This window comes from Callionymus lyra, chromosome 5 (assembly GCF_982586985.1).
Source record: "Callionymus lyra chromosome 5, fCalLyr1.hap1.1, whole genome shotgun sequence".
Taxonomy (NCBI): domain Eukaryota; kingdom Metazoa; phylum Chordata; class Actinopteri; order Syngnathiformes; family Callionymidae; genus Callionymus; species Callionymus lyra.
The window spans coordinates 42,501-69,155 of NC_141822.1; the positions used below are offsets into that span (position 1 = coordinate 42,501).

The 26,655-nt window shown below is 38.9% G+C and overlaps 1 protein-coding gene across 2 annotated transcripts in view; it reads right to left on the minus strand.

Moving 5' to 3' along the window:
* Positions 1-26,655, minus strand: part of unm_sa34860 (un-named sa34860) — an 81,180-nt gene that overhangs the window by 4,535 nt on the left and 49,990 nt on the right. For both annotated transcript variants that reach the window (XM_087790376.1, XM_087790377.1), the window contains exons 11-17: positions 20,807-20,932; positions 20,560-20,745; positions 20,429-20,490; positions 14,629-14,696; positions 12,694-12,835; positions 11,762-11,911; positions 605-798 (exon numbers count right to left, since the gene is read on the minus strand). In XM_087790376.1, coding sequence (XP_087646502.1) covers positions 605-798; positions 11,762-11,911; positions 12,694-12,835; positions 14,629-14,696; positions 20,429-20,490; positions 20,560-20,745; positions 20,807-20,932 — 928 coding nt within the window. The remainder of the gene's footprint in view (positions 1-604; positions 799-11,761; positions 11,912-12,693; positions 12,836-14,628; positions 14,697-20,428; positions 20,491-20,559; positions 20,746-20,806; positions 20,933-26,655) is intronic.

Consider the following 26,655-nt stretch of genomic DNA (forward strand, 5'->3'; position numbering starts at 1 on the left):
TGTATATATACGTGTGTATATATATATGTGTATATATATGTGTATATATGTGTGTGTATATATATATGTATATATATGTGTATATACAGTATATGTGTGTATATATATGTGTGTATATATGTGTATATATATATGTGTATATATGTGTGTATATATATATGAGTATATATATGTGTGTGTATATATGTGTGTATATATGTGTGTGTATATATGTGTGTATATATGTGTGTGTATATATGTGTATATATATGTGTGTGTATATATGTGTGTGTATAAATGTGTATATATGTGTGTATATATATATGTGTGTATATATGTGTTTATATATGTGTGTGTATATAGGTGTATATATGTGTGTGTATATATGTGTGTGTATATGTGTATATATATGTTTGTACATACTCGCTCAACCATCAGGAACTCCGACTCACTCCAGACTTCAAATCACTGTTCAAAACTGATCTGTTCAAAATGTCCTTCTCTTGATAGTCTTTCATTTGTGTGTTTATTGTTAATGTGAAGCGTGTTTGTGTCACAAATGAGCTCTGATGCCGTTCGTCCAAAGGTAATCAAAAGTAGAAATGAAGGTGAAGGTTGAACACACCTGTGCGACGAGTTGACGAGTTTCTTCATGGAGCTTGGATTACGGATGAGTTTGTCGAGCAAACACACAATCTCGTCAAACTTGGGTCGACTGCTGCGATCTCTCTGCCAACAGTCCATCATGAGGTGGTAAAGATTCTCCGGGCAATCCATAGGAGCCGGCAACCTATAGCTGTCCTCCACGGCCTTGATGACCTGCAGCAGAGAAGATTCACTAAGCAGTGTCTTTCTATCGTGAAACATCTTCTCTGTGGAACATCTTTGACTCGTTACGACTTCTGACCAACGATCCAGCTTCAAACCAGCATCTCCACCATCTCTGAAGCTGGACCATCAGATGAAAGATGATCAACTCATAATGTTCCAGGTCAACGGTTGAATCAACTCCAGCGACCTCGAGTCAGATGTTCCCGACAGAGTGAAGGAAACATAATCATCTATGACGAGCTGCTGTGTTTCACCATGAATTGAATGAATCAAGCCTGAGGTCCAAACATTAGGTTCACGATAAGCTTCTTCTTCTGAAGTGAGTGTTAAGGCCGGTCCCGATACTAACCAATCGTGTTAGCCCTACCCCTCCGTGTTAGAGCTACCCCTCCGTGTTGACCCTGAAACTCAGTCCCTGATCGTGAACTAACGACATTATCGTCGCAGCTTCAGGGCATGTAATTAAGTAATAATAACCAATCATAACACCCTGACATTAATAGTTCATCGATAAAGTAATAATAACTAGTCATAACACCCTGACATTAATAGTTCATCGATAAAGTAATAAAGTAATAATAACTAGTCATAACACCCTGACATTAATAGTTCATCGATAAAGTAATAAAGTAATAATAACCAATCATAACACCCTGACATTAATAGTTCATCGATAAAGTAATAAAGTAATAATAACTAGTCATAACACCCTGACATTAATAGTTCATCGATAAAGTAATAAAGTAATAATAACTAGTCATAACACCCTGACATTAAAAGTTCATCGATAAAGTAAAAAAGTAATAATAACTAGTCATAACACCCTGACATTAATAGTTCATCGATAAAGTAATAAAGTAATTATAACTAGTCATAACACCCTGACATTAATAAGTTCATCGATAAAGTAATAAAGTAATAATAACTCGTCATAACACCCTGACATTAATAGTTCATCGATAAAGTAATAAAGTTATTATAACTAGTCATAACACCCTGACATTAATAAGTTCATCGATAAAGTAATAAAGTTATTATAACTAGTCATAACACCCTAACATTATTAAGTTCATCGATAAAGTAATAAAGTTATTATAACTAGTCATAACACTCTGACATTAATAAGTTCATCGATAAAGTAATAAAGTTATTATAACTAGTCATAACACCCTGACATTAATTGTTCATCGATAAAGTAATAAAGTTATTATAACTAGTCATAACACCCTGACATTAATAAGTTCATCGATAAAGTAATAAAGTAATAATAACTTGTCATAACACCCTGACATTAATAAGTTCATCGATAAAGTAATGAAGTAATAATAACTAGTCATAACACCCTGACATTAATAAGTTCATCGATAAAGTAATAAAGTAATAATAACTAGTCATAACACCCTGACATTAATAAGTTCATCGATAAAGGAATGAAGTAATAATAACTAGTCATAACACCCTGACATTAATAAGTTCATCGATAAAGTAATAAAGTAATAATAACTAGTCATAACACCCTGACATTAATAAGTTCATCGATAAAGGAATGAAGTAATAATAACTAGTCATAACACCCTGACATTAATAAGTTCATCGATAAAGTAATAAAGTAATAATAACTAGTCATAACACCCTGACATTAATAGTTCATCGATAAAGTAATGAAGTAATAATAACTAGTCATAACACCCTGACATTAATAAGTTCATCGATAAAGTAATAAAGTAATAATAACTAGTCATAACACCCTGACATTAATAAGTTCATCGATAAAGTAATAAAGTAATAATAACTAGTCATAACACCCTGACATTAATAGTTCATCGATAAAGTAATAAAGCTATTATAACTAGTCATAACACCCTGACATTAATAAGTTCATCGATAAAGTAATAAAGTAATAATAACTAGTCATAACACCCTGACATTAATAGTTCATCGATAAAGTAATAATAACTAGTCATAACACCCATATATTAATAGTTCATCGATAAAGTAATAAAGTAATAATAACTAGTCATAACACCCTGACATTAATAGTTCATCGATAAAGTAATAAAGTAAGAATAACTAGTCATAACACCCTGACATTAATAGTTCATCGATAAAGTAATAAAGTAATAATAACTAGTCATAACACCCTGACATTAATGATAAAGTAATAAAGTAATAATAACTAGTCATAACACCCTGATATTAATAGTTCATCGATAAAGTAATAATAACTAGTCATAACACCCTGACATTAATAGTTCATCGATAAAGTAATAAAGTAATAATAACTAGTCATAACACCCTGACATTAATAGTTCATCGATAAAGTAATGAAGTAATAATAACTAGTCATAACACCCTGACATTAATAGTTCATCGATAAAGTAATAAAGTTATTATAACTAGTCATAACACCCTGACATTAATAGTGCATCGATAAAGTAATAAAGTAATAATAACTAGTCATAACACCCTGACATTAATAGTTCAACAATAAAGTAATAAAGTAATTATAACTAGTCATAACACCCTGACATTAATAAGTTCATCGATAGAGTAATAAAGTAATAATAACTAGTCAAAACACCTGACATTAATAGTGCATCGATAAAGTAATAAAGGAATAATAACTAGACATAACACCCTGACATTAATAGTTCATCGATAAAGTAATAAAGTTATTATAACTTGTCATAACACCCTGACATTAATAGTTCATCGATAAAGTAATAAAGTAATAATAACTAGTCATAACACCCTAACATTAATAGTTCATTGATAAAGTAATAAAGTTATTATAACTAGTCATAACACCCTGACATTAATAAGTTCATCGATAAAGTAATAAATAAATAATAACTAGTCATAACACCCTGACATTAATAAGTTCATCGATAAAGTAATAAAGTAATAATAACTAGTCATAACACCCTGACATTAATAAGTTCATCGATAAAGTAATGAAGTAATAATAACTAGTCATAACACCCTGACATTAATAGCTCATCGATAAAGTAATAAAGTAAGAATAACTAGTCATAACACCCTGACATTATTAAGTTCATCGATAAAGTAATAAAGTAATTATAACTAGTCATAACACCCTGACATTAATAAGTTCATCGATAAAGTAATAAAGTAATAATAACTAGTCATAACACCCTGACATTAATAGTTCATCGATAAAGTAATAAAGTAAGAATAACTAGTCATAACACCCTGACATTAATAGTTCATCGATAAAGTAATAAAGTAATAATAACAAGTCATAACACCCTGACATTAATAATTCATCGATAAAGTAATGAAGTAATAATACCTAGTCATAACACCCTGACATTAATAGTTCATCGATAAAGTAATAAAGTAATAATAACTAGTCATAACACCCTGACATTAATTGTTCATCGATAAAGTAATAAAGTAATAATAACTAGTCATAACACCCTGACATTAATAGTTCATCGATAAAGTAATAAAGTTATTATAACTAGTCATAACACCCTGACATTAATAGTTCATCGATAAAGTAATAAAGTTATTATAACTAGTCATAACACCCTGACATTAATAGTTCATCGATAAAGTAATAAAGTTATTATAACTAGTCATAACACCCTGACATTAATAAGTTCATTGATAGAGTAATAAAGTAATAATAACTAGTCATAACACCTGACATTAATGGTGCATCGATAAAGTAATAAAGTAATAATAACTAGTCATAACACCCTGACATTAATAGTTCATTGAATAAAGTAATAATAACTAGTCATAACACCCTGACATTAATAGTTCATCGATAAAGTAATAAAGTAATAATAACTAGTCATAACACCCTGACATTAATAGTTCATCGATAAAGTAATAAAGTTATTATAACTAGTCATAACACCCTGACATTAATAGTTCATCGATAAAGTAATAAAGTTATTATAACGAGTCATAACACCTTGACATTAATAGTTCATCGATAAAGTAATAAAGTAATAATAACTAGTCATAACACCCTGACATTAATAGTTCATCGATAAAGTAATAAAGTAATAATAACTAGTCATAACACCCTGACATTAATAGTTCATCGATAAAGTAATAAAGTAATAATAACTAGTCATAACACCCTGACATTAATAGTTCATCGATAAAGTAATAAAATAATAATAACTAGTAATAACACCCTGACATTAATAGTTCATCGATAAAGTAATAAGGTAATAATAACTAGTCATAACACCCTGAAATTAATAGTTCATCAATAAAGTAATCAAGTAATAATAACTAGTCATAACACCCTGACATTAATAGTTCATCGATAAAGTAATAAAGTTATTATAACTAGTCATAACACCCTGACATTAATAGTTCATCGATAAAGTAATAAAGTTATTATAACTAGTCATAACACCCTGACATTAATAGTTCATCGATAAAGTAATAAGGTAATAATAACTAGTCATAACACCCTGAAATTAATAGTTCATCAATAAAGTAATAAAGTAATAATAACTAGTCATAACACCCTGACATTAATAGTTCATCGATAAAGTAATAAAGTTATTATAACTAGTCATAACACCCTGACATTAATAAGTTCATCGATAAAGTAATAAAGTAATAATACCTAGTCATAACACCCTGACATTAATAGTTCATCGATAAAGTAATAAAGTAATAATAACTAGTCATAACACCCTGACATTAATTGTTCATCGATAAAGTAATAAAGTAATAATAACTAGTCATAACACCCTGACATTAATAGTTCATCGATAAAGTAATAAAGTTATTATAACTAGTCATAACACCCTGACATTAATAGTTCATCGATAAAGTAATAAAGTTATTATAACGAGTCATAACACCCTGACAATAATAGTTCATCGATAAAGTAATAAAGTAATAATAACTAGTCATAACACCCTGACATTAATAGTTCATCGATAAAGTAATAAAGTAATAATAACTAGTCATAACACCCTGACATTAATAGTTCATCGATAAAGTAATAAAGTAATAATAACTAGTCATAACACCCTGACATTAATAGTTCATCGATAAAGTAATAAAGTAATAATAACTAGTCATAACACCCTGACATTAATAGTTAATCGATAAAGTAATAAAGTAATAATAACTAGTCATAACACCCTGACATTAATAGTTCATCGATAAAGTAATAAAATAATAAAAACTAGTAATAACACCCTGACATTAATAGTTCATCGATAAAGTAATAAGGTAATAATAACTAGTCATAACACCCTGACATTAATAGTTCATCAATAAAGTAATAAAGTTATTATAACTAGTCATAACACCCTGAAATTAATAGTTCATCAATAAAGTAATAAAGTAATAATAACTAGTCATAACACCCTGAAATTAATAGTTCATCAATAAAGTAATAAAGTAATAATAACTAGTCATAACACCCTGACATTAATAGTTCATCAATAAAGTAATCAAGTAATAATAACTAGTCATAACACCCTGACATTAATAGTTCATCGATAAAGTAATAAAGTTATTATAACTAGTCATAACACCCTGACATTAATAAGTTCATCGATAAAGTAATAAAGTAATAATACCTAGTCATAACACCCTGACATTAATAGTTCATCGATAAAGTAATAAAGTAATAATAACTAGTCATAACACCCTGACATTAATTGTTCATCGATAAAGTAATAAAGTAATAATAACTAGTCATAACACCCTGACATTAATAGTTCATCGATAAAGTAATAAAGTTATTATAACTAGTCATAACACCCTGACATTAATAGTTCATCGATAAAGTAATAAAGTTATTATAACTAGTCATAACACCCTGACATTAATCGTTCATCGATAAAGTAATAAAGTTATTATAACTAGTCATAACACCCTGACATTAATAGTTCATCGATAAAGTAATAAAGCTATTATAACTTGTCATAACACCCTGACATTAATAGTTAATCGATAAACTAATCAAGTAATAATAACTAGTCATAACACCCTGACATTAATAGTTCATCGATAAAGTAATAAAGTAATAATAACTAGTCATAACACCCTGACATTAATAGTTCATCGATAAAGTAATAAAGTAATAATAACTAGTCATAACACCCTGACATTAATAAGTTCATCGATAAAGTAATAAAGTAATAATAACTAGTCATAACACCCTGACATTAATAGTTAATCGATAAAGTAATAAAGTAATAATAACTAGTCATAACACCCTGACATTAATAGTTCATCGATAAAGTAATAAAGTTATTATAACTAGTCATAACACCCTGACATTAATAAGTTCATCGATAAAGTAATAAAGTAATAATAACTAGTCATAACACCCTGACATTAATAGTTCATAGATAAAGTACTAAAGTTATTATAACTTGTCATAACACCCTGACATTAATAGTTCATTGATAAAGTAATAAAGTAATAATAACTAGTCATAACACCCTGACATTAATAGTTCATCGATAAAGTAATAAAGTAATAATAACTAGTCATAACACCCTGACATTAATTGTACATCGATAAAGTAATAAAGTAATAATAACTTGTCATAACACCCTAACATTAATAGTTCATCGATAATGTAATAAAGTTATTATAACTAGTCATAACACCCTGACATTAATAAGTTCATCGATAAAGTAATAAAGTAATAATAACTAGTCATAACACCCTGACATTAATAGTTAATCGATAAAGTATTAAAGTAATAATAACTAGTCATAACACCCTGACATTAATAGTTCATCGATAAAGTAATAAAGTATTAATAACTAGTCATAACACCCTGACATTAATAGTTCATCGATAAAGTAATAAAGTTATTATAACTAGTCATAACACCCTGACATTAATAGTTCATCGATAAAGTAATAAAGTAATAATAACTAGTCATAACACCCTGACATTAATTGTTCATCGATAAAGTAATAAAGTAATAATAACTTGTCATAACACCCTAACATTAATAGTTCATCGATAAAGTAATAAAGTTATTATAACTAGTCATAACACCCTGACATTAATAGTTCATCGATAAAGTAATAAAGTAATAATAACTAGTCATAACACCCTGACATTAATAGTTCATCGATAAAGTAATAAAGTAATAATAACTAGTCATAACACCCTGACATTAATTGTTCATCGATAAAGTAATAAAGTAATAATAACTTGTCATAACACCCTAACATTAATAGTTCATCGATAAAGTAATAAAGTTATTATAACTAGTCATAACACCCTGACATTAATAAGTTCATCGATAAAGTAATAAAGTAATAATAACTAGTCATAACACCCTGACATTAATAGTTCATCGATAAAGTAATAAAGTAATAATAACTAGTCATAACACCCTGACATTAATAGTTCATCGATAAAGTAATAAAGTTATTATAACTAGTCATAACACCCTGACATTAATAGTGCATCGATAAAGTAATAAAGTAATAATAACTAGTCATAACACCCTGACATTAATAGTTCATCGATAAAGTAATGAAGTAATAATAACTAGTCATAACACCCTGACATTAATAGTTCATCGATAAAGTAATAATAACTAGTCATAACACCCTGACATTAATAGTTCTTCGATAAAGTAATACAGTTATTATAACTAGTCATAACACCCTGACATTAATAGTTCATCGATAAAGTAATGAAGTTATTATAACTAGTCATAACACCCTGACATTAATAGTTCACCGATAAAGTAATAAAGTTATTATAACTAGTCATAACACCCTGACATTAATAGTTCATCGATAAAGTAATAAAGTTATTATAACTAGTCATAACACCCTGACATTAATAGTTCATCGATAAAGTAATAAAGTTATTATAACTAGTCATAACACCCTGACATTAATAGTTCACCGATAAAGTAATAAAGTTATTATAACTAGTCATAACACCCTGACATTAATAGTTCATCGATAATGTAATAAAGTTATTATAACTAGTCATAACACTCTGACATTAATAGTTCATCGATGAAGTAATAAAGTTATTATAACTAGTCATAACACCCTGACATTAATAGTTCATCGATAATGTAATAAAGTTATTATAACTAGTCATAACACCCTGACATTAATAAGTTCAAAGTTAGCAACAAACTCCACAAACAGCTGGAATTGAACCAAAAACCTCTAGTGACGCCAGAAGTTTCTTCACGTTGTGCAGGCGAGTCAAGTGGAGGAAGAAGCTTCGAGTTCAGTCAAGGTCAGAAGAAGAGAGAGAGCGAAGAAGAGAGAGAGTGAAGAGGAGAGAGAGTGAAGAAGATAGAGGAACAGACTGTAGGACCGGAAGACAGAGAGAGTGAGGAAGAAAAGAGGGAGAGGAAGGAGGGATTAGAGAAAGAGTGACGATGGAGACTTTCTCGCACAGATCATAGGAAAAGTGTAATGTTTTCAATTAAACATCAAAGGTTTCTACTCTCGTCACCCCCTCTTCTCTCCCCTCATCCCCCACTTCTCATAACCTCCCCCCCCCGACTCTCCTCTCATCCCCCTCTTCTCTTCTCTCACCCTTCCCCCGACTCTCCGTTCATCCTCGTCTCTCTGTGAGGAGGCAGAATAAAACGCAGACAGTGGTAGAGTCTGGAGGAGGGTGAGGAGGGTGAGGAGGGTGAGGAGGGTGAAGAGGGTGAGGAGGGTGAGGAGGGTGAGGAGGGTGAGGAGGGTGAAGAGGGTGAGGAGGGTGAAGAGGGTGAGGAGGGTGAAGAGGGTGAGGAGGGTGAAGAGGGTGAGAGGAGTGAGGAGGGTGAGGAGGGTGAGGAGGGTGAAGAGGGTGAAGAGGGTGAGGAGGGTGAGGAGGGTGAGGAGGGTGAAGAGGGTGAGGAGGGTGAGGAGGGTGAGGAGGGTGAGGAGGGTGAAGAGGGTGAGGAGGGTGAAGAGGGTGAGGAGGGTGAAGAGGGTGAGGAGGGTGAAGAGGGTGAGAGGAGTGAGGAGGGTGAGGAGGGTGAGGAGGGTGAAGAGGGTGAGGAGGGTGAAGAGGGTGAGGAGGGTGAAGAGGGTGAGAGGAGTGAGGAGGGTGAGGAGGGTGAGAGGAGTGAGGAGGGTGAGGAGGGTGAGGAGGGTGAAGAGGGTGAGGAGGGTGAAGAGGGTGAGTAGGGTGAGGAGGGTGAGAGGAGTGAGGAGGGTGAGGAGGGTGAGGAGGGTGAGGAGGGTGAGGAGGGTGAGGAGGGGTGAGGAGGGTGAGGAGGGCGAGGAGGGTGAGGAGGGTGAGGAGGGTGAAGAGGGTGAGGAGGGTGAGGAGGGTGAGGAGGGTGAGGAGGGTGAGGAGGGTGAAGAGGGTGAGGAGGGTGAAGAGGGTGAGTAGGGTGAGTAGTGTGAGTAGGGTGAGGAGGGTGAGGAGGGTGAGAGGAGTGAGGAGGGTGAGGAGGGGTGAGGAGGGTGAGGAGGGTGAGGAGGGTGAAGAGGGTGAGGAGGGTGAGGAGGGTGAGCAGGGTGAAGAGGGTGAGGAGGGTGAGGAGGGTGAAGAGGGTGAGGAGGGTGAACAGGGTGAAGAGGGTGAGGAGGGTGAGGAGGGTGAGGGGAGTGAGGAGGAGTGAGGAGGGGTGAGGAGGGTGAGGAGGGTGAGGAGGGTGAGGAGGGTGAAGAGGGTGAGTAGGGTGAGCAGGGTGAGCAGGGTGAGGGAGGGTGAGGAGGGTGAGGAGGGTGAGGAGGGTGAAGAGGGTGAGGAGGGTGAGGAGGGTGAGGGAGGGTGAGGAGGGTGAGGAGGGTGAGGAGGGTGAAGAGGGTGAGGAGGGTGAGGAGGGTGAGGAGGTTGAGGAGGGTGAGGAGGGTGAGGGGAGTGAGGAGGAGTGAGGAGGGGTGAGGAGGGTGAGGAGGGTGAGGAGGGTGAGGAGGGTGAGGAGGGTGAAGAGGGTGAGTAGGGTGAGGAGGGTGAGAGGAGTGAGGAGGGTGAGGAGGGTGAGGAGGGTGAGGAGGGTGAGGAGGGTGAGGAGGGGTGAGGAGGGTGAGGAGGGCGAGGAGGGTGAGGAGGGTGAGGAGGGTGAAGAGGGTGAGGAGGGTGAGGAGGGTGAGGAGGGTGAGGAGGGTGAGGAGGGTGAAGAGGGTGAGGAGGGTGAAGAGGGTGAGTAGGGTGAGTAGGGTGAGTAGGGTGAGGAGGGTGAGAGGAGTGAGGAGGGTGAGGAGGGGTGAGGAGGGTGAGGAGGGTGAGGAGGGTGAAGAGGGTGAGGAGGGTGAGGAGGGTGAGCAGGGTGAAGAGGGTGAGGAGGGTGAGGAGGGTGAAGAGGGTGAGGAGGGTGAACAGGGTGAAGAGGGTGAGGAGGGTGAGGAGGGTGAGGGGAGTGAGGAGGAGTGAGGAGGGGTGAGGAGGGTGAGGAGGGTGAGGAGGGTGAGGAGGGTGAAGAGGGTGAGTAGGGTGAGCAGGGTGAGCAGGGTGAGGGAGGGTGAGGAGGGTGAGGAGGGTGAGGAGGGTGAAGAGGGTGAGGAGGGTGAGGAGGGTGAGGGAGGGTGAGGAGGGTGAGGAGGGTGAGGAGGGTGAAGAGGGTGAGGAGGGTGAGGAGGGTGAGGAGGTTGAGGAGGGTGAGGAGGGTGAGGGGAGTGAGGAGGAGTGAGGAGGGGTGAGGAGGGTGAGGAGGGTGAGGAGGGTGAGGAGGGTGAAGAGGGTGAGTAGGGTGAGCAGGGTGAGCAGGGTGAGGGAGGGTGAGGAGGGTGAGGAGGGTGAGGAGGGTGAAGAGGGTGAGGAGGGTGAGGAGGGTGAGGGAGGGTGAGGAGGGTGAGGAGGGTGAGGAGGGTGAAGAGGGTGAGGAGGGTGAGGAGGGTGAGGAGGGTGAGGAGGGTGAGGGAGGGTGAGGAGGGTCACAGCTCGATGTCTGATGAATATTTCACGTGTGAAGTGAAAACATTTGAAAACATGTCTCAGTGTTTTTTTTACGTAGTATTAATATACTTGTAACTGGTGACATCAGTACTTCACTCACATCTTGATTGTTCATCTCCCAGTACGGACGCTCGCCGTAAGACATCACCTCCCATATGACCACGCCGTAGCTCCACACGTCACTGGCCGACGTGAACTTCCTGTACGCGATCGCTTCCGGAGCCGTCCAGCGAATCGGAATCTTACCGCCCTGAACATGTATGGATCATAACAATACTTTAGGAATCTTACCGCCCTGAACATGTATGGATCATAACAATACTTTAGGAATCTTACCGCCCTGAACATGTATGGATCATAACAATACTTTAGGAATCTTACTGCCCTGAATAGTACAAGTATGAATAGTAACAGTACTTTATAAAAGTAGAATAGTACAAGTATGAATAATAACAGTACTTTATAAAAGTAGAATAGTACAAGTATGAATAATAACAGTACTATATAAAAGTAGAATAGTACAAGTATGAATAGTAACAGTACTTTATAAGAGTAGAATAGTACAAGTATGAATAATAACAGTACTTTATAAAAGTAGAATAGTACAAGTATGAATAATAACAGTACTTTATAAGAGTAGAATAGTACAAGTATGAATAATAACAGTACTTTATAAGAGTAGAATACTACAAGTATGAATAATAACAGTACTTTATAAAAGTAGAATAGTACAAGTATGAATAATAACAGTACTTTATAAAAGTAGAATAGTACAAGTATGAATAATAACAGTACTTTATAAGAGTAGAATAGTACAAGTATGAATAATAACAGTACTTTATAAAAGTAGAATAGTACAAGTATGAATAATAACAGTACTTTATAAGAGTAGAATAGTACAAGTATGAATAATAACAGTACTTTATAAAAGTAGAATAGTACAAGTATGAATAATAACAGTACTTTATAAAAGTAGAATAGTACAAGTATGAATAATAACAGTACTTTATAAGAGTAGAATAGTACAAGTACCCGGGTCGTGTACGCTGCCTCTGCATCGTCTTCCAAAATCCTGGACAAGCCAAAATCGGAAACTTTACAGACCAGGTTTCCATTGACCAGGACGTTACGAGCGGCAAGATCTCGATGGACGTAACCGATGTCTGACAGATACCTGTGAACAAGAAGCACCTCTAGTCACATGACACACATGACACACATGACACACATGACACAGTGTAGTGACGTCACATGACACACATGACACAGTGTAGTGACGTCACATGACACATGACACAGTGTAGCGACGTCACATGACACAGTGCAGTGAAGTCACATGACAAAGTGTAGTGAAGTCACATGACACAGTGTAGCGACGTCACATGACACAGTGCAGTGAAGTCACATGACAAAGTGCAGTGAAGTCACATGACACAGTGTAGCGACGTCACATGACACAGTGCAGCGAAGTCACATGACACAGTGCAGCGAAGTCACATGACACAGTGTAGCGACGTCACATGACACAGTGCAGTGAAGTCACATGACAAAGTGTAGTGAAGTCACATGACACAGTGTAGCGACGTCACATGACACAGTGCAGCGAAGTCACATGACACAGTGCAGCGAAGTCACATGACACAGTGTAGCGACGTCACATGACACAGTGCAGTGAAGTCACATGACACAGTGTAGCGACGTCACATGACACAGTGCAGTGAAGTCACATGACACAGTGCAGTGAAGTCACATGACACAGTGTAGCGACGTCACATGACACAGTGCAGTGAAGTCACATGACACAGTGTAGTGAAGTCACATGACACAGTGTAGTGGCGTCACATGACACAGTGCAGTGAAGTCACATGACACAGTGTAGTGGCGTCACATGACACAGTGCAGCGACGTCACATGACACAGTGCAGCGACGTCACATGACACAGTGCAGTGAAGTCACAGGACACAGTGTAGTGAAGTCACATGACACAGTGTAGTGAAGTCACATGACACAGTGTAGTGGCGTCACATGACACAGTGCAGTGAAGTCACATGACACAGTGTAGTGGCGTCACATGACACAGTGCAGTGAAGTCACATGACACAGTGTAGTGAAGTCACATGACACAGTGTAGTGGCGTCACATGACACAATGCAGTGAAGTCACATGACACAGTGTAGTGGCGTCACATGACACAGTGCAGTGAAGTCACATGACACAGTGTAGTGGCGTCACATGACACAGTGCAGTGAAGTCACATGACACAGTGTAGTGGCGTCACATGACACAGTGCAGTGAAGTCACATGACACAGTGTAGTGAAGTCACATGACACAGTGTAGTGAAGTCACATGACACAGTGTAGTGGCGTCACATGACACAGTGCAGTGAAGTCACATGACACAGTGTAGTGGCGTCACATGACACAGTGCAGTGAAGTCACATGACACAGTGTAGTGAAGTCACATGACACAGTGTAGTGAAGTCACATGACACAGTGTAGTGGCGTCACATGACACAGTGCAGTGAAGTCACATGACACAGTGTAGTGAAGTCACATGACACAGTGTAGTGGCGTCACATGACACAATGCAGCAACGTCACATGACACAGTGCAGTGAAGTCACATGACACAGTGTAGTGAAGTCACATGACACAGTGTAGTGAAGTCACATGACACATTGTAGTGGCGTCACATGACACAGTGCAGTGAAGTCACATGACACAGTGTAGTGAAGTCACATGACACAGTGTAGTGAAGTCACATGACACAGTGTAGTGAAGTCACATGACACAGTGTAGTGGCGTCACATGACACAGTGTAGTGGCGTCACATGACACAGTGCAGTGAAGTCACATGACACAGTGTAGTGAAGTCACATGACACAGTGTAGCGACGTCACATGACACAGTGTAGTGACGTCACATGACACAGTGTAGTGACGTCACATGACACAGTGGAACATGTACCTCATGCCAGACGCGACGCCGCGCATGATTCCCAGCAACTGAATCGCTGTAAACTGTCCGTCGTTTTTCTGAAGATGTGGAGAAAAGAAGAAAAAGAAATAATTGTTAAAAATATGTTCAGAACCAGAGAAGGTTCCACCAATGAGTCATGGGTTAGTTAAGTTAGTTAACCATGTATTCAGTTGTGCAACAATAAAAAATAACATGTGAAACATAAAATACAGTTTTAATATCTATACCATATTAGTGTGAAAATAAATGGTTGACGCAGAAAACAGTCTTAAAACAATCAGTTTGTTGCTGAATTGAGATGTAATTTATTCATGTTTATTTGACTAATCCTTCCACTGATGGAGACTAACCTTACCTTACCTTAACTTAGTTCTAGTGACATGTTTGACATGTTTGACATGTTTGACATGTTTGACATGTTGAGGTCAGAGTTCATGACACTCTAGACATTTGATTTTTTAATGAATTCATTAATAACTCATCGTCCCGTGTTGAACTATTTAATGATTGTTTCTCCATTTATGGGATTAAATGTATTTATTTGATGTTATTTTCGTATGTCAATATTTCAATGAGAGTTTTGTACAAACACACACTGATGATACAATAGAGTCACACATCACAACAACACACACACTGATGATACAATAGAGTCACACATCACAACAACACACACACTGATGATACAATAGAGTCACACATCACAACAACACACACACTGATGATACAATAGAGTCACACATCACAACAACACACACACTGATGATACAATAGAGTCACACATCACGACAACACACACACTGATGATACAATAGAGTCACACATCACGACAACACACACACTGATGATACAATAGAGTCACACATCACAACAACACACACACTGATGATACAATAGAGTCACACATCACAACAACACACACACTGATGCTACAATAGAGTCACAAATCACAACAACCCACACACACTGATGATACAATAGAGTCACACATCACAACAACACACACACTGATGATACAATAGAGTCACACATCACAACAACACACACACACTGATGATACAATAGAGTCACACATCACAACAACACACACACTGATGACACAATAGAGTCACACATCACGACAACACACACACACTGATGATACAATAGAGTCACACATCACAACAACAACACACACTGATGATACAATAGAGTCACGCATCACAACAACACACACACACTGATGATACAATAGAGTCACACATCACAACAACACACACACTGATAATACAATAGAGTTACACATCACAACAACACACACACACTGATGATACAATAGAGTCACACATCACAACAACACACACACTGATGATACAATAGAGTCACACATCACAACAACACACACACTGATGATACAATAGAGTCACACATCACAACAACACACACACTGATGCTACAATAGAGTCACAAATCACAACAACACACACACACTGATGATACAATAGAGTCACACATCACAACAACACACACACTGATGATACAATAGAGTCACACATCACAACAACACACACACACTGATGATACAATAGAGTCACACATCACAACAACACACACACTGATGATACAATAGAGTCACACATCACAACAACAACAACACACACTGATGACACAATAGAGTCACACATCACGACAACACACACACACTGATGATACAATAGAGTCACACATCACAACAACAACACACACTGATGATACAATAGAGTCACACATCACAACAACACACACACACTGATGATACAATAGAGTCACACATCACAACAACACACACACTGATAATACAATAGAGTCACACATCACAACAACACACACACACTGATGATACAATAGAGTCACACATCACAACAACACACACACTGATGATACAATAGAGTCACACATCACAACAACACACACACACTGATGATACAATAGAGTCACACATCACAACAACACACACACTGATGATACAATAGAGTAACACAGCACAACAACACACACCCTGATGATACAGTAGAGTCACACATCACAACAACAAACACACACTGATGGTACAATAGAGTCACACATCACAACAACACACACACACTGATGATACTGTAGAGTCACACATCACAACAACAAACACACACTGATGATACAATAGAGTCACACATCACAACAACACACACACTGATGATACAATAGAGTCGCACATCACAACCACACACACACACTGATGATACAATAGAGTCGTACATCACAACAAAACACACACAATGTTGATACAATAGAGTCACACATCACAACAACACACACATTGATGATACAATAGAGTCACACATCACAACACACACACACTGATGATACAGTAGAGTCACACATCACAACAACACACACTGATGATACAATAGAGTCACACATCACAACAACACACACTGATGATACAATAGAGTCACACATCACAACAACACACAGACTGATGATACAATAGGGTCACACATCACACCAACACACACACTGTTGATACAATAGAGTCACACATCACAACCACACACACACATGCTGATGATACAATAGAGTCACACATCAAAACACACACACACACACTGTTGATACAAAAGAGTCACACATCACAACAACACACACACACTGTTGATACAATAGAGTCACACATCACAACAACACACACACACTGATGATACAATAGAGTCACACATCACAACAACACACACACTGATGATACAATAGAGTCACACATCACAACAACACACACACACTGTTGATACAATAGAGTCACACATCACAACAACATACACACACTGATGATACAATAGAGTCACACATCACAACAACACACACACTGATGATACAATAGAGTCACACATCACAACAACACACACACACTGATGATACAATAGAGTCACACATCACAACAACACACACACTGATAATACAATAGAGTCACACATCACAACAACACACACACTGATGATACAATAGAGTCACACATCACAACAACACACACACTGATGATACAATAGAGTCACACATCACAACAACACACACACACTGATGATACAATAGAGTCACACATCACAACAACACACACACTGATGATACAATAGAGTCACACATCACAACAACACACACACACTGATGATACAATAGAGTCACACATCATAACAACAACACACACTGATGACACAATAGAGTCACACATCACAACAACAACACACACTGATGATACAATAGAGTCACACATCACAACAACACACACACTGATGATACAATAGAGTCACACATCACAACAACACACACACTGATGATACAATAGAGTCACACATCACAACAACACACACACACACTGTTGATACAATAGAGTCACACATCACAACAACATACACACACTGATGATACAATAGAGTCACACATCACAACAACACACACTGATGATACAATAGAGTCACACATCACAACAACACACACACACTGATGATACAATAGAGTCACACATCACAACAACACACACACTGATAATACAATAGAGTCGCACATCACAACAACACACACACTGATGATACAATAGAGTCACACATCACAACAACACACACACTGATGATACAATAGAGTCACACATCACAACAACACACACACACTGATGATACAATAGAGTCACACATCACAACAACACACACACTGATGATACAATAGAGTCACACATCACAACAACACACACACACTGATGATACTGTAGAGTCACACATCACAGCAACAAACACACACTGATGATACAATAGAGTCACACATCACAACAACACACACTGATGATACAATAGAGTCACACATCACAACAACACACACACACTGATGATACTGTAGAGTCACACATCACAGCAACAAACACACACTGATGATACAATAGAGTCACACATCACAACAACACACACACTGATGATACAATAGAGTCACACATCACAACCACACACACACACTGATGATACAATAGAGTCACACATCACAACAACACACACACAATGTTGATACAATAGAGTCACACATCACAACAACACACACACTGATAATACAATAGAGTCACAGATCACAACAACACACACACACTGATGATACAATAGAGTCACACATCACAACAACACACACACTGATGATACAATAGAGTCACACATCACAACAACACACACACACTGATGATACAATAGAGTCACACATCACAACAACACACACACTGATAATACAATAGAGTCACACATCACAACAACACACACACTGATGATACAATAGAGTCACACATCACAACAACACACACACTGATGATACAATAGAGTCACACATCACAACAACACACACACTGATGATACAATAGAGTCACACATCACAACAACACACACACACTGATGATACAATAGAGTCACACATCACAACAACAACATACACTGATGACACAATAGAGTCACACATCACAACAACAACACACACTGATGATACAATAGAGTCACACATCACAACACCACACACACTGATGATACAATAGAGTCACACATCACAACAACACACACACTGATGATACTGTAGAGTCACACATCACAACAACACACACATTGATGATACAATAGAGTCACACATCACAACCACACACACACACTGATGATACAATAGAGTCACACATCACAACAACACACACACAATGTTGATACAATAAAGTCACACATCACAACAACACACACATTGATGATACAATAGAGTCACACATCACAACACACACACACTGATGATACAGTAGAGTCACACATCACAACAACACACACTGATGATACAATAGAGTCACACATCACAACAACACACACTGATGATACAATAGAGTCACACATCACAACACACACACTGATGATACAATAGATTCACACATCACAACAACACACACACTGATGATACAATAGAGTCACACATCACAACAATACACAGACTGATGATACAATAGAGTCACACATCACACCAACACACACACTGTTGATACAATAGAGTCACACATCACAACCACACACACACACGCTGATGATACAATAGAGTCACACATCAAAACACACACACACACTGTTGATACAATAGAGTCACACATCACAACAACATACACACACTGATGATACAATACAGTCACACATCACAACAACACACACACACTGTTGATACAATAGAGTCACACATCACAACAACACACACACACTGATGATACAATAGAGTCACACATCACAACAACACACACACTGATGATACAATAGAGTCACACATCACAACAACACACACACTGATGATACAATAGATGCACACATCACAACAACACACACACACACTGTTGATACAATAGAGTCACACATCACAACAACATACACACACTGATGATACAATAGAGTCACACATCACAACAACACACACTGATGATACAATAGAGTCACACATCACAACAGCACACACTGATGATACAATAGAGTCACACATCACAACAACACACACTGATGATACAATAGAGTCACACATCACAACAACACACACACTGATGATACAATAGAGTCACACATCACAACAACACACACTGATGATACAATAGAATCACACATCACAACAACACACACACACTGATGATACAAAAGAGTCACACACACACACTGATGATACAATAGAGTCACACTAATCAATAATATTAAAGAAACTAGGAACATCTTTGGTGACGCAGGAAGAGAATGAATCTTCATAATCATATTAAAACTCGTCTCCTAACCTTCAGGAAAGTGTCCAGAGATCCGTTCTCCATGAACTCTGTGATGATCATCACTGGTTTACCTACGAAGTAACATCACAAGGGTTCAGCACTGGATCGACCCGCGTGACTGGACTCACTCTTGGACTCACTCTTAGTGACGACTCCTTCCAGACGGATGATGTTCGGGTGGTTGAACTGCCCCATGATGGACGCCTCCCACAGGAAGTCCCGCCTCTGGTGCTCTGTGTAACCGGCCTTCAGGGTCTTGATGGCGACCTGGATTTCTCTCTTGCCCGGTAACCTGAGCGGACCACTGCACACCTCTCCGAACTCTCCTGAGGGCAGCATAATGGCCTTCAAACATCGGACGTTCTCGCTCAGAATCGTTGGACTCACCGGCTCCGATGATCCTCTCGATGGAAATGAAGGACACGTCGATCTCCTGAGCAAACTCATGGACGGCCTGGTCGGGGTCTTCGTAGGTCAGCGGGTCGATGTAGGTCCGAACACCAGGAAACTTGACTGTCGTCAGAAAATAATCATTAACAGTCCAAGACTTTAAATGGTTCAATAATGAGATCATTTTGAATAAAGAAAACTTTGTTTTCATGCAGAGAGAAAAGATTGTCAGAAGCTGAACTAAAACAAACATCTGGAGATAAAGTTTTACCTTACCTTACCTTAGATCATCCGATCTCTGACTAGTTAACGATACTTAAGCCTTAAAGGACCAGATATAGTCTCCAGTGATGATGGTGAAGTTTTTCTATTCAGTCACTTTGGTTTTTTTCAGATCACGTAACTAACTGTAGTTTTAAAGTTTAGCCACTAGATGGCAACGTTCATTGTTGCGTGTTTGTTGCCATGGTTACGGGTCATCCAGTGAGGGTAGATCCTTTTGTCTTTGAATCTTTTTGGCATTAGCGATATAAACAAGTTGTAAATTATGAAGGACGATAAATGAATTATGTATAAATAAATGTCAAAATGTAGAAATAAATGTAGAAATGTCTGAATAAATGTTTGGATAAATATCAATTTTTGTCTTTTTTTTTTAGCTATTTTACATATAAATACACGTTTTATCATTTTGACATTTTGACATTTGTTTATACATTTATTTATACATTTTGTCATTTTGACATTTTGTTGTGCAAATGAAGTGGGCGGGTTGAACATCAGCCGAAGGCAGTGATTGGTTACAGCCTTGGATCAACTACCACTGCCTTGAGAGCATCACACGTTCATGTTAGCTTCACGGCTAACGTTGGTTAATCCTGTCAATGCTATGAATTATGATGATAAAGAAGTGAATTATATGAGATCACAGTCCAGTGTGTAATGTGTGTAGTTGTGTGTTTATGTTGGTAAACATGAGCTATAAGTGTGAGGTCATTCATGAAGGTCATGTTGTTAATAAAAATCATGCACATGAACAACACGAACAACTTATCAAGTTCGTTGCAAAGATTTCAGAAAAGATTCTCTTCGTGCGTCGATTCCACCAGTCGTGCAGATCATAGTTTTGAACCAATCACTGCTTTAGACTGAGGTTGGACCCGCCCACTTCATTTACGGATAAAAGGACGAAATTAATAAATAAATGTATAAACAAATGTCAAAATGTATAAATAAATGTATAAACAAATATGTATAAATGACTAAATGTGTATTTGTACGTAAAATAGCTCAATCTCTTCGGTAATTTTTTTTTTCCAACAGCCAGCAATTTTCCATAAACAATACAAAATAATAAATAAAAATAAAATAAGAAGAAGAACATGAAGAGAAAAAGAACAAGATGATACAATCTAAGTCTAAAGATAAAGATAAAGAAAATAGAACAAAGAAAAACAACAAAGACAAAGGATACAAAGACTAACATAGAACAGAACATCAAGATACTCTCACTCCACTCCTGCCCCCGAACTCAGAATTGTACAATTGAATAGCCCGAGGAATGACTGAGTCCCTGAGTCTATTAGTGTTGCACCTGGGTAGGAGCATTCGTGCTTCAACTGCTTCTCTGCTCACTGATGACAGTGTTCAGAGGATGACTGTCATCATCCATGATGGACAGTAGTTTGTTCAGTGATCTCCTCTCAGCAACTGTCACCAGTGAGTCCAGCTTCATGCCAACCACAGATCCAGCCCTCCGGATCAACCTGTCCAACCTGTTGACACTCCTCTTGGACACATTTCCACCCCAACACACCACAGCATAGAACATGACACTGGCCACCACAGACTGGTAGAACATGCAGAGGAGCTTCTTGCAGATGTTAAATGATCGAAGCCTCCTCAGAAAGTACAGTCTACTCTGAACTTTCTTATACCCATGGTCTGTGTTGCAGGACCAGTCCAGTTTACTATCCATCCACACACCGAGGTACTTATAGTTGTCAACTATCTCCACCTCGTCGCCTCTGATGGACACTGGACGTGGCTTTGTCCTGGACCTCCCGAAATCCAAGACCAGCTCCTTGGTCTTTGAGGTGTTCAGCTGCAAGTGGTTCCTCTCACTCCAGTCCACAAAGTCACGTATCAGACTCCTGTACTCGTCTTCGCCGTTGTCCCTGATGCATCCAACAATGGCAGTGTCGTCAGCATACTTCTGGACGAGACTCAGCTCTGAGTTGTAGCAGAAGTCTGAAGTGTAGATGGTGAAGAGGAGAGGGGCCAGTACTGTCCCCTGAGGTGCTCCTGTACTGCACACCACAGTGTCAGACTTGATATCCTTCAGCCTGACATACTGTGGTCGAACAGTAAGATAATCCGTAATCCAGGAGACCAGACCAGGGTCCACATGCATCTTAGTCAGTTTGTCCTGGAGCAGAGTGGGTTGGATAGTGTTGAAGGCACTAGAAAAGTCCAGGAACAGGATTCTCACTGAACCGCTTCCTTTAGCCAAGTGGGAGTAGGTCCGATGCAGGAGGTGAAGGATGGCATCTTCCACACCAACTGCTGGCTGGTAGGCAAACTGCAGGGGGTCTTGCGCGTGCTGGACTTGTGGCCTGAAATGTTTGAGGACCAGCCGCTCCAGTGTCTTCATCAGCTGCGAAGTCAGTGCCACCGGTCTGTAATCGTTCAGCTCGCTCAGTCGGATCTTTTTAGGGACTGGAACGATACAGGAAGTCTTCCACAGAGTTGGTACTTTCCCCAGCCGTAGACTGAGGTTGAAGACATGCTGGAGCGGCTCAGCTAGTTCAGCAGCGCAGGTCTTTAGCAGTCGAGCAGACACCTTATCAGGACCAGCAGCCTTCCCTGGACGAATCCTCCGAAGTACATCCTGTACCTGGAGTGAGGTGAAGCTGGGAAGTGGTTGTGTGGAACTGGGGGGGGCACAAGAAGGTGGGGCAGGTCCTGAGACGGGCAGCAGTGAAGGTGAGGTGACCTGCTCAAACCTGTTGAAAAAGTTGTTCAGTCCATTTGCCTCCTCCACCGTGTCCACTGCAGTCAGAGAGGCCTTGGTCTTGTGTCCAGTGATGGTTTTAACACCATCCCAGACCTCTCTTATTTCTTCTCGGCTCAGCTTCTCCTCCAACCTCCTCCTGTAGGTGTCCTTTGCCTCCCTCAAGCATCGCTTCACCTCCTGCTGAGCTGACCTCATGGCGTCCCTGTCCCTGCTCCTGAATGCCACTTTCTTCCTGTTAAGGACATCCTTGACCTCCTTTGTTACCCACGGTTTATTATTAGGGTAACAGCGGACAGTCTTAGTAGGGGCGACAACGTCCAAGCAGAAATTTAAATAATCTGTTAGACAATGTGTCTGACCCTCGATGTCCTCACCATGAGACCTCAGCAGCACATCCCAGTCTGTTGTTTCAAAGCAGTCTCTGATGGCGTCCTCCACAGCTGGTGTCCACTTTCTGATTGTCTTAGTGGTCACACTCTGTCTCTGTACCAGAGGAATGTACTGTGACTGAAGGTGGACCAGGTTATGATCGGACCTTCCAAGTGGAGGAAGAGGTTTGGCTCTGTAGGCGTCCTTCAAGTTGTAATAAAGAAGGTCAATTGTCCTGTTATTCCTGGTGGGACAATCCACAGCCTGATGGAAAGTAGGCAGAGTAGAGTCCAGGTTGGCGTGATTAAAGTCTCCAGAGATGATGATAAACGCGTCAGGATGATGCACAGGCAGATGGCGCCGCAGCGCTCGCAGGAATGTAGACACACAGCGCGATCACGTGACTGAACTCACGCGGTAGATAATATGGACGCATGCTGACAACAGTTCTAAATCTTGACGACACGAGACTTTCTTCACAGTAACGTGTCCCGGACTACACCAGCGTTTATTCACGTACATGATCAGACCTCCTGCTCTGCTCTGACGGAGCTGAAACCAGGCAGCTCAACGTGTGAGTCCGGAGTCAGTGCGTGAGCCACGTCTCCGTGAAGATCAACAAGCTGCTCTCTCTGTAGATCCGCTGGTTGTTGAGGACAGACAGCTCGTCCATCTTATTCGTCAGTGAATTGACGTTCATCGTGATCGTTGGTCTGTGACGTCTCCGATTGTCCGTTAGCTTAGCCTTTAACCTCTTCCCTGCGCGACAACCACGATACCGGCGCTGAAGTTCGATCGGGATCTTGTGACGATCTCCAGCCCGTGCCATTGACTTCAGCGACAGTAGATCCTCTCTTGAGTAAACAAGACGATTCTCCCCATGTTCAAAAGTATCCATTTAAAAATGATAGTAAAAACAATTAATAAAAACAGAAAATTATAGAAATTGCTGCGGAGCTACTGGAGAGGCAGACGTCCTCGTCGGCGCCTTTATGACCTAATGATTTTAATCCAAATATTTATTTATACATTTTATTCCGTATTTATACATGTATTAATACATTTTGTTACGTATTTATACATCTATTTATACAATTATTTATACATTTATTTACACATTTATTTAAACATTAGTCATTTATCGTTCTTCATAGTAAATGGATAATAAAAGCGCCGAAATAACAAATATCACTTCGTCCGTTCATCGAGTGTTTGTTTGTTTGTTTGTTTGTTTGTTTGTTAAGATTTCATTGATTGACTCGGTTGAGATCAGAAGCTGAAGAACGATTGAATGATGAACGAGAATGACTTGAACGGCCTGAGTACCAGGGTTAGTAAGTAAGTAAGTCATTTTTATTTGTATAGAGCTTGTCCAGACCAGGGTCACAAAGCGCTTAAACAATCAAAACAATATTCAATAAAGTATATATATTTTAAAGATCAAGATAAAACTGATAACACAACAGGAGTTCCAGAAAATCAAGGAAAAGCCTGAACAAATAAAAACGTCTTAAGATGTTTCTTGAAGGAGTCAGTAGATCATCAAACACAGAGATGTTTCTTGAAGGAGTCAGTAGATCATCAAACACACAGATGTTTCTTAAAGGAGTCAGTAGATCATCAAACACAGATGTTTCTTGAAGGAGTCAGTAGATCATCAAACACAGATGTTTCTTGAAGGAGTCAGTAGATCATCAAACACAGATGTTTCTTGAAGGAGTCAGTAGATCATCAAACACAGATGTTTCTTGAAGGAGTCAGTAGATCATCAAACACAGATGTTTCTTGAAGGAGTCAGTAGATCATCAAACACAGATGTTTCTTGAAGGAGTCAGTAGATCATCAAACACAGATGTTTCTTGAAGGAGTCAGTAGATCATCAAACACAGATGTTTCTTAAAGGAGTCAGTAGATCATCAAACACAGATGTTTCTTGAAGGAGTCAGTAGATCATCAAACACAGATGTTTCTTGAAGGAGTCAGTAGATCACAAACACAGATGTTTCTTGAAGGAGTCAGTACATCATCAAACACAGATGTTTCTTGAAGAAGTGTGCATGGAACCATGAGTATATTCTGATCCACAGACCTCAGAGCCGAGCTGGGGTGTAAGGCTGGATCAGATCAGTGATGTAAGGAGGAGCCTGACCATGAATAGTTTTGAAAGTAAGAACCAGAATTTTAAAGTTCATCCTGAAAGAAACTGGAAGCCAGTGAAGAGTTTTAAGGATCGGAGAGATGTGAGTTCTTCTACTAGAGCGGGTTAGAATTCTCGCTGCAGAGTTCTGAATCAACTGCAGGCGAGACAGATCCTTCTTGTTTAGACATGAAAACAAACTGTTACAATAGTCCAGACTAGAAGAAACAAACACATGGATTATAAGATCCAGATCATGTTGTGACAACATTTTCCTAAGTTTAGAGATTTTTCTCAGTTGAAGGAAACAGTTTCTGGTCAGTT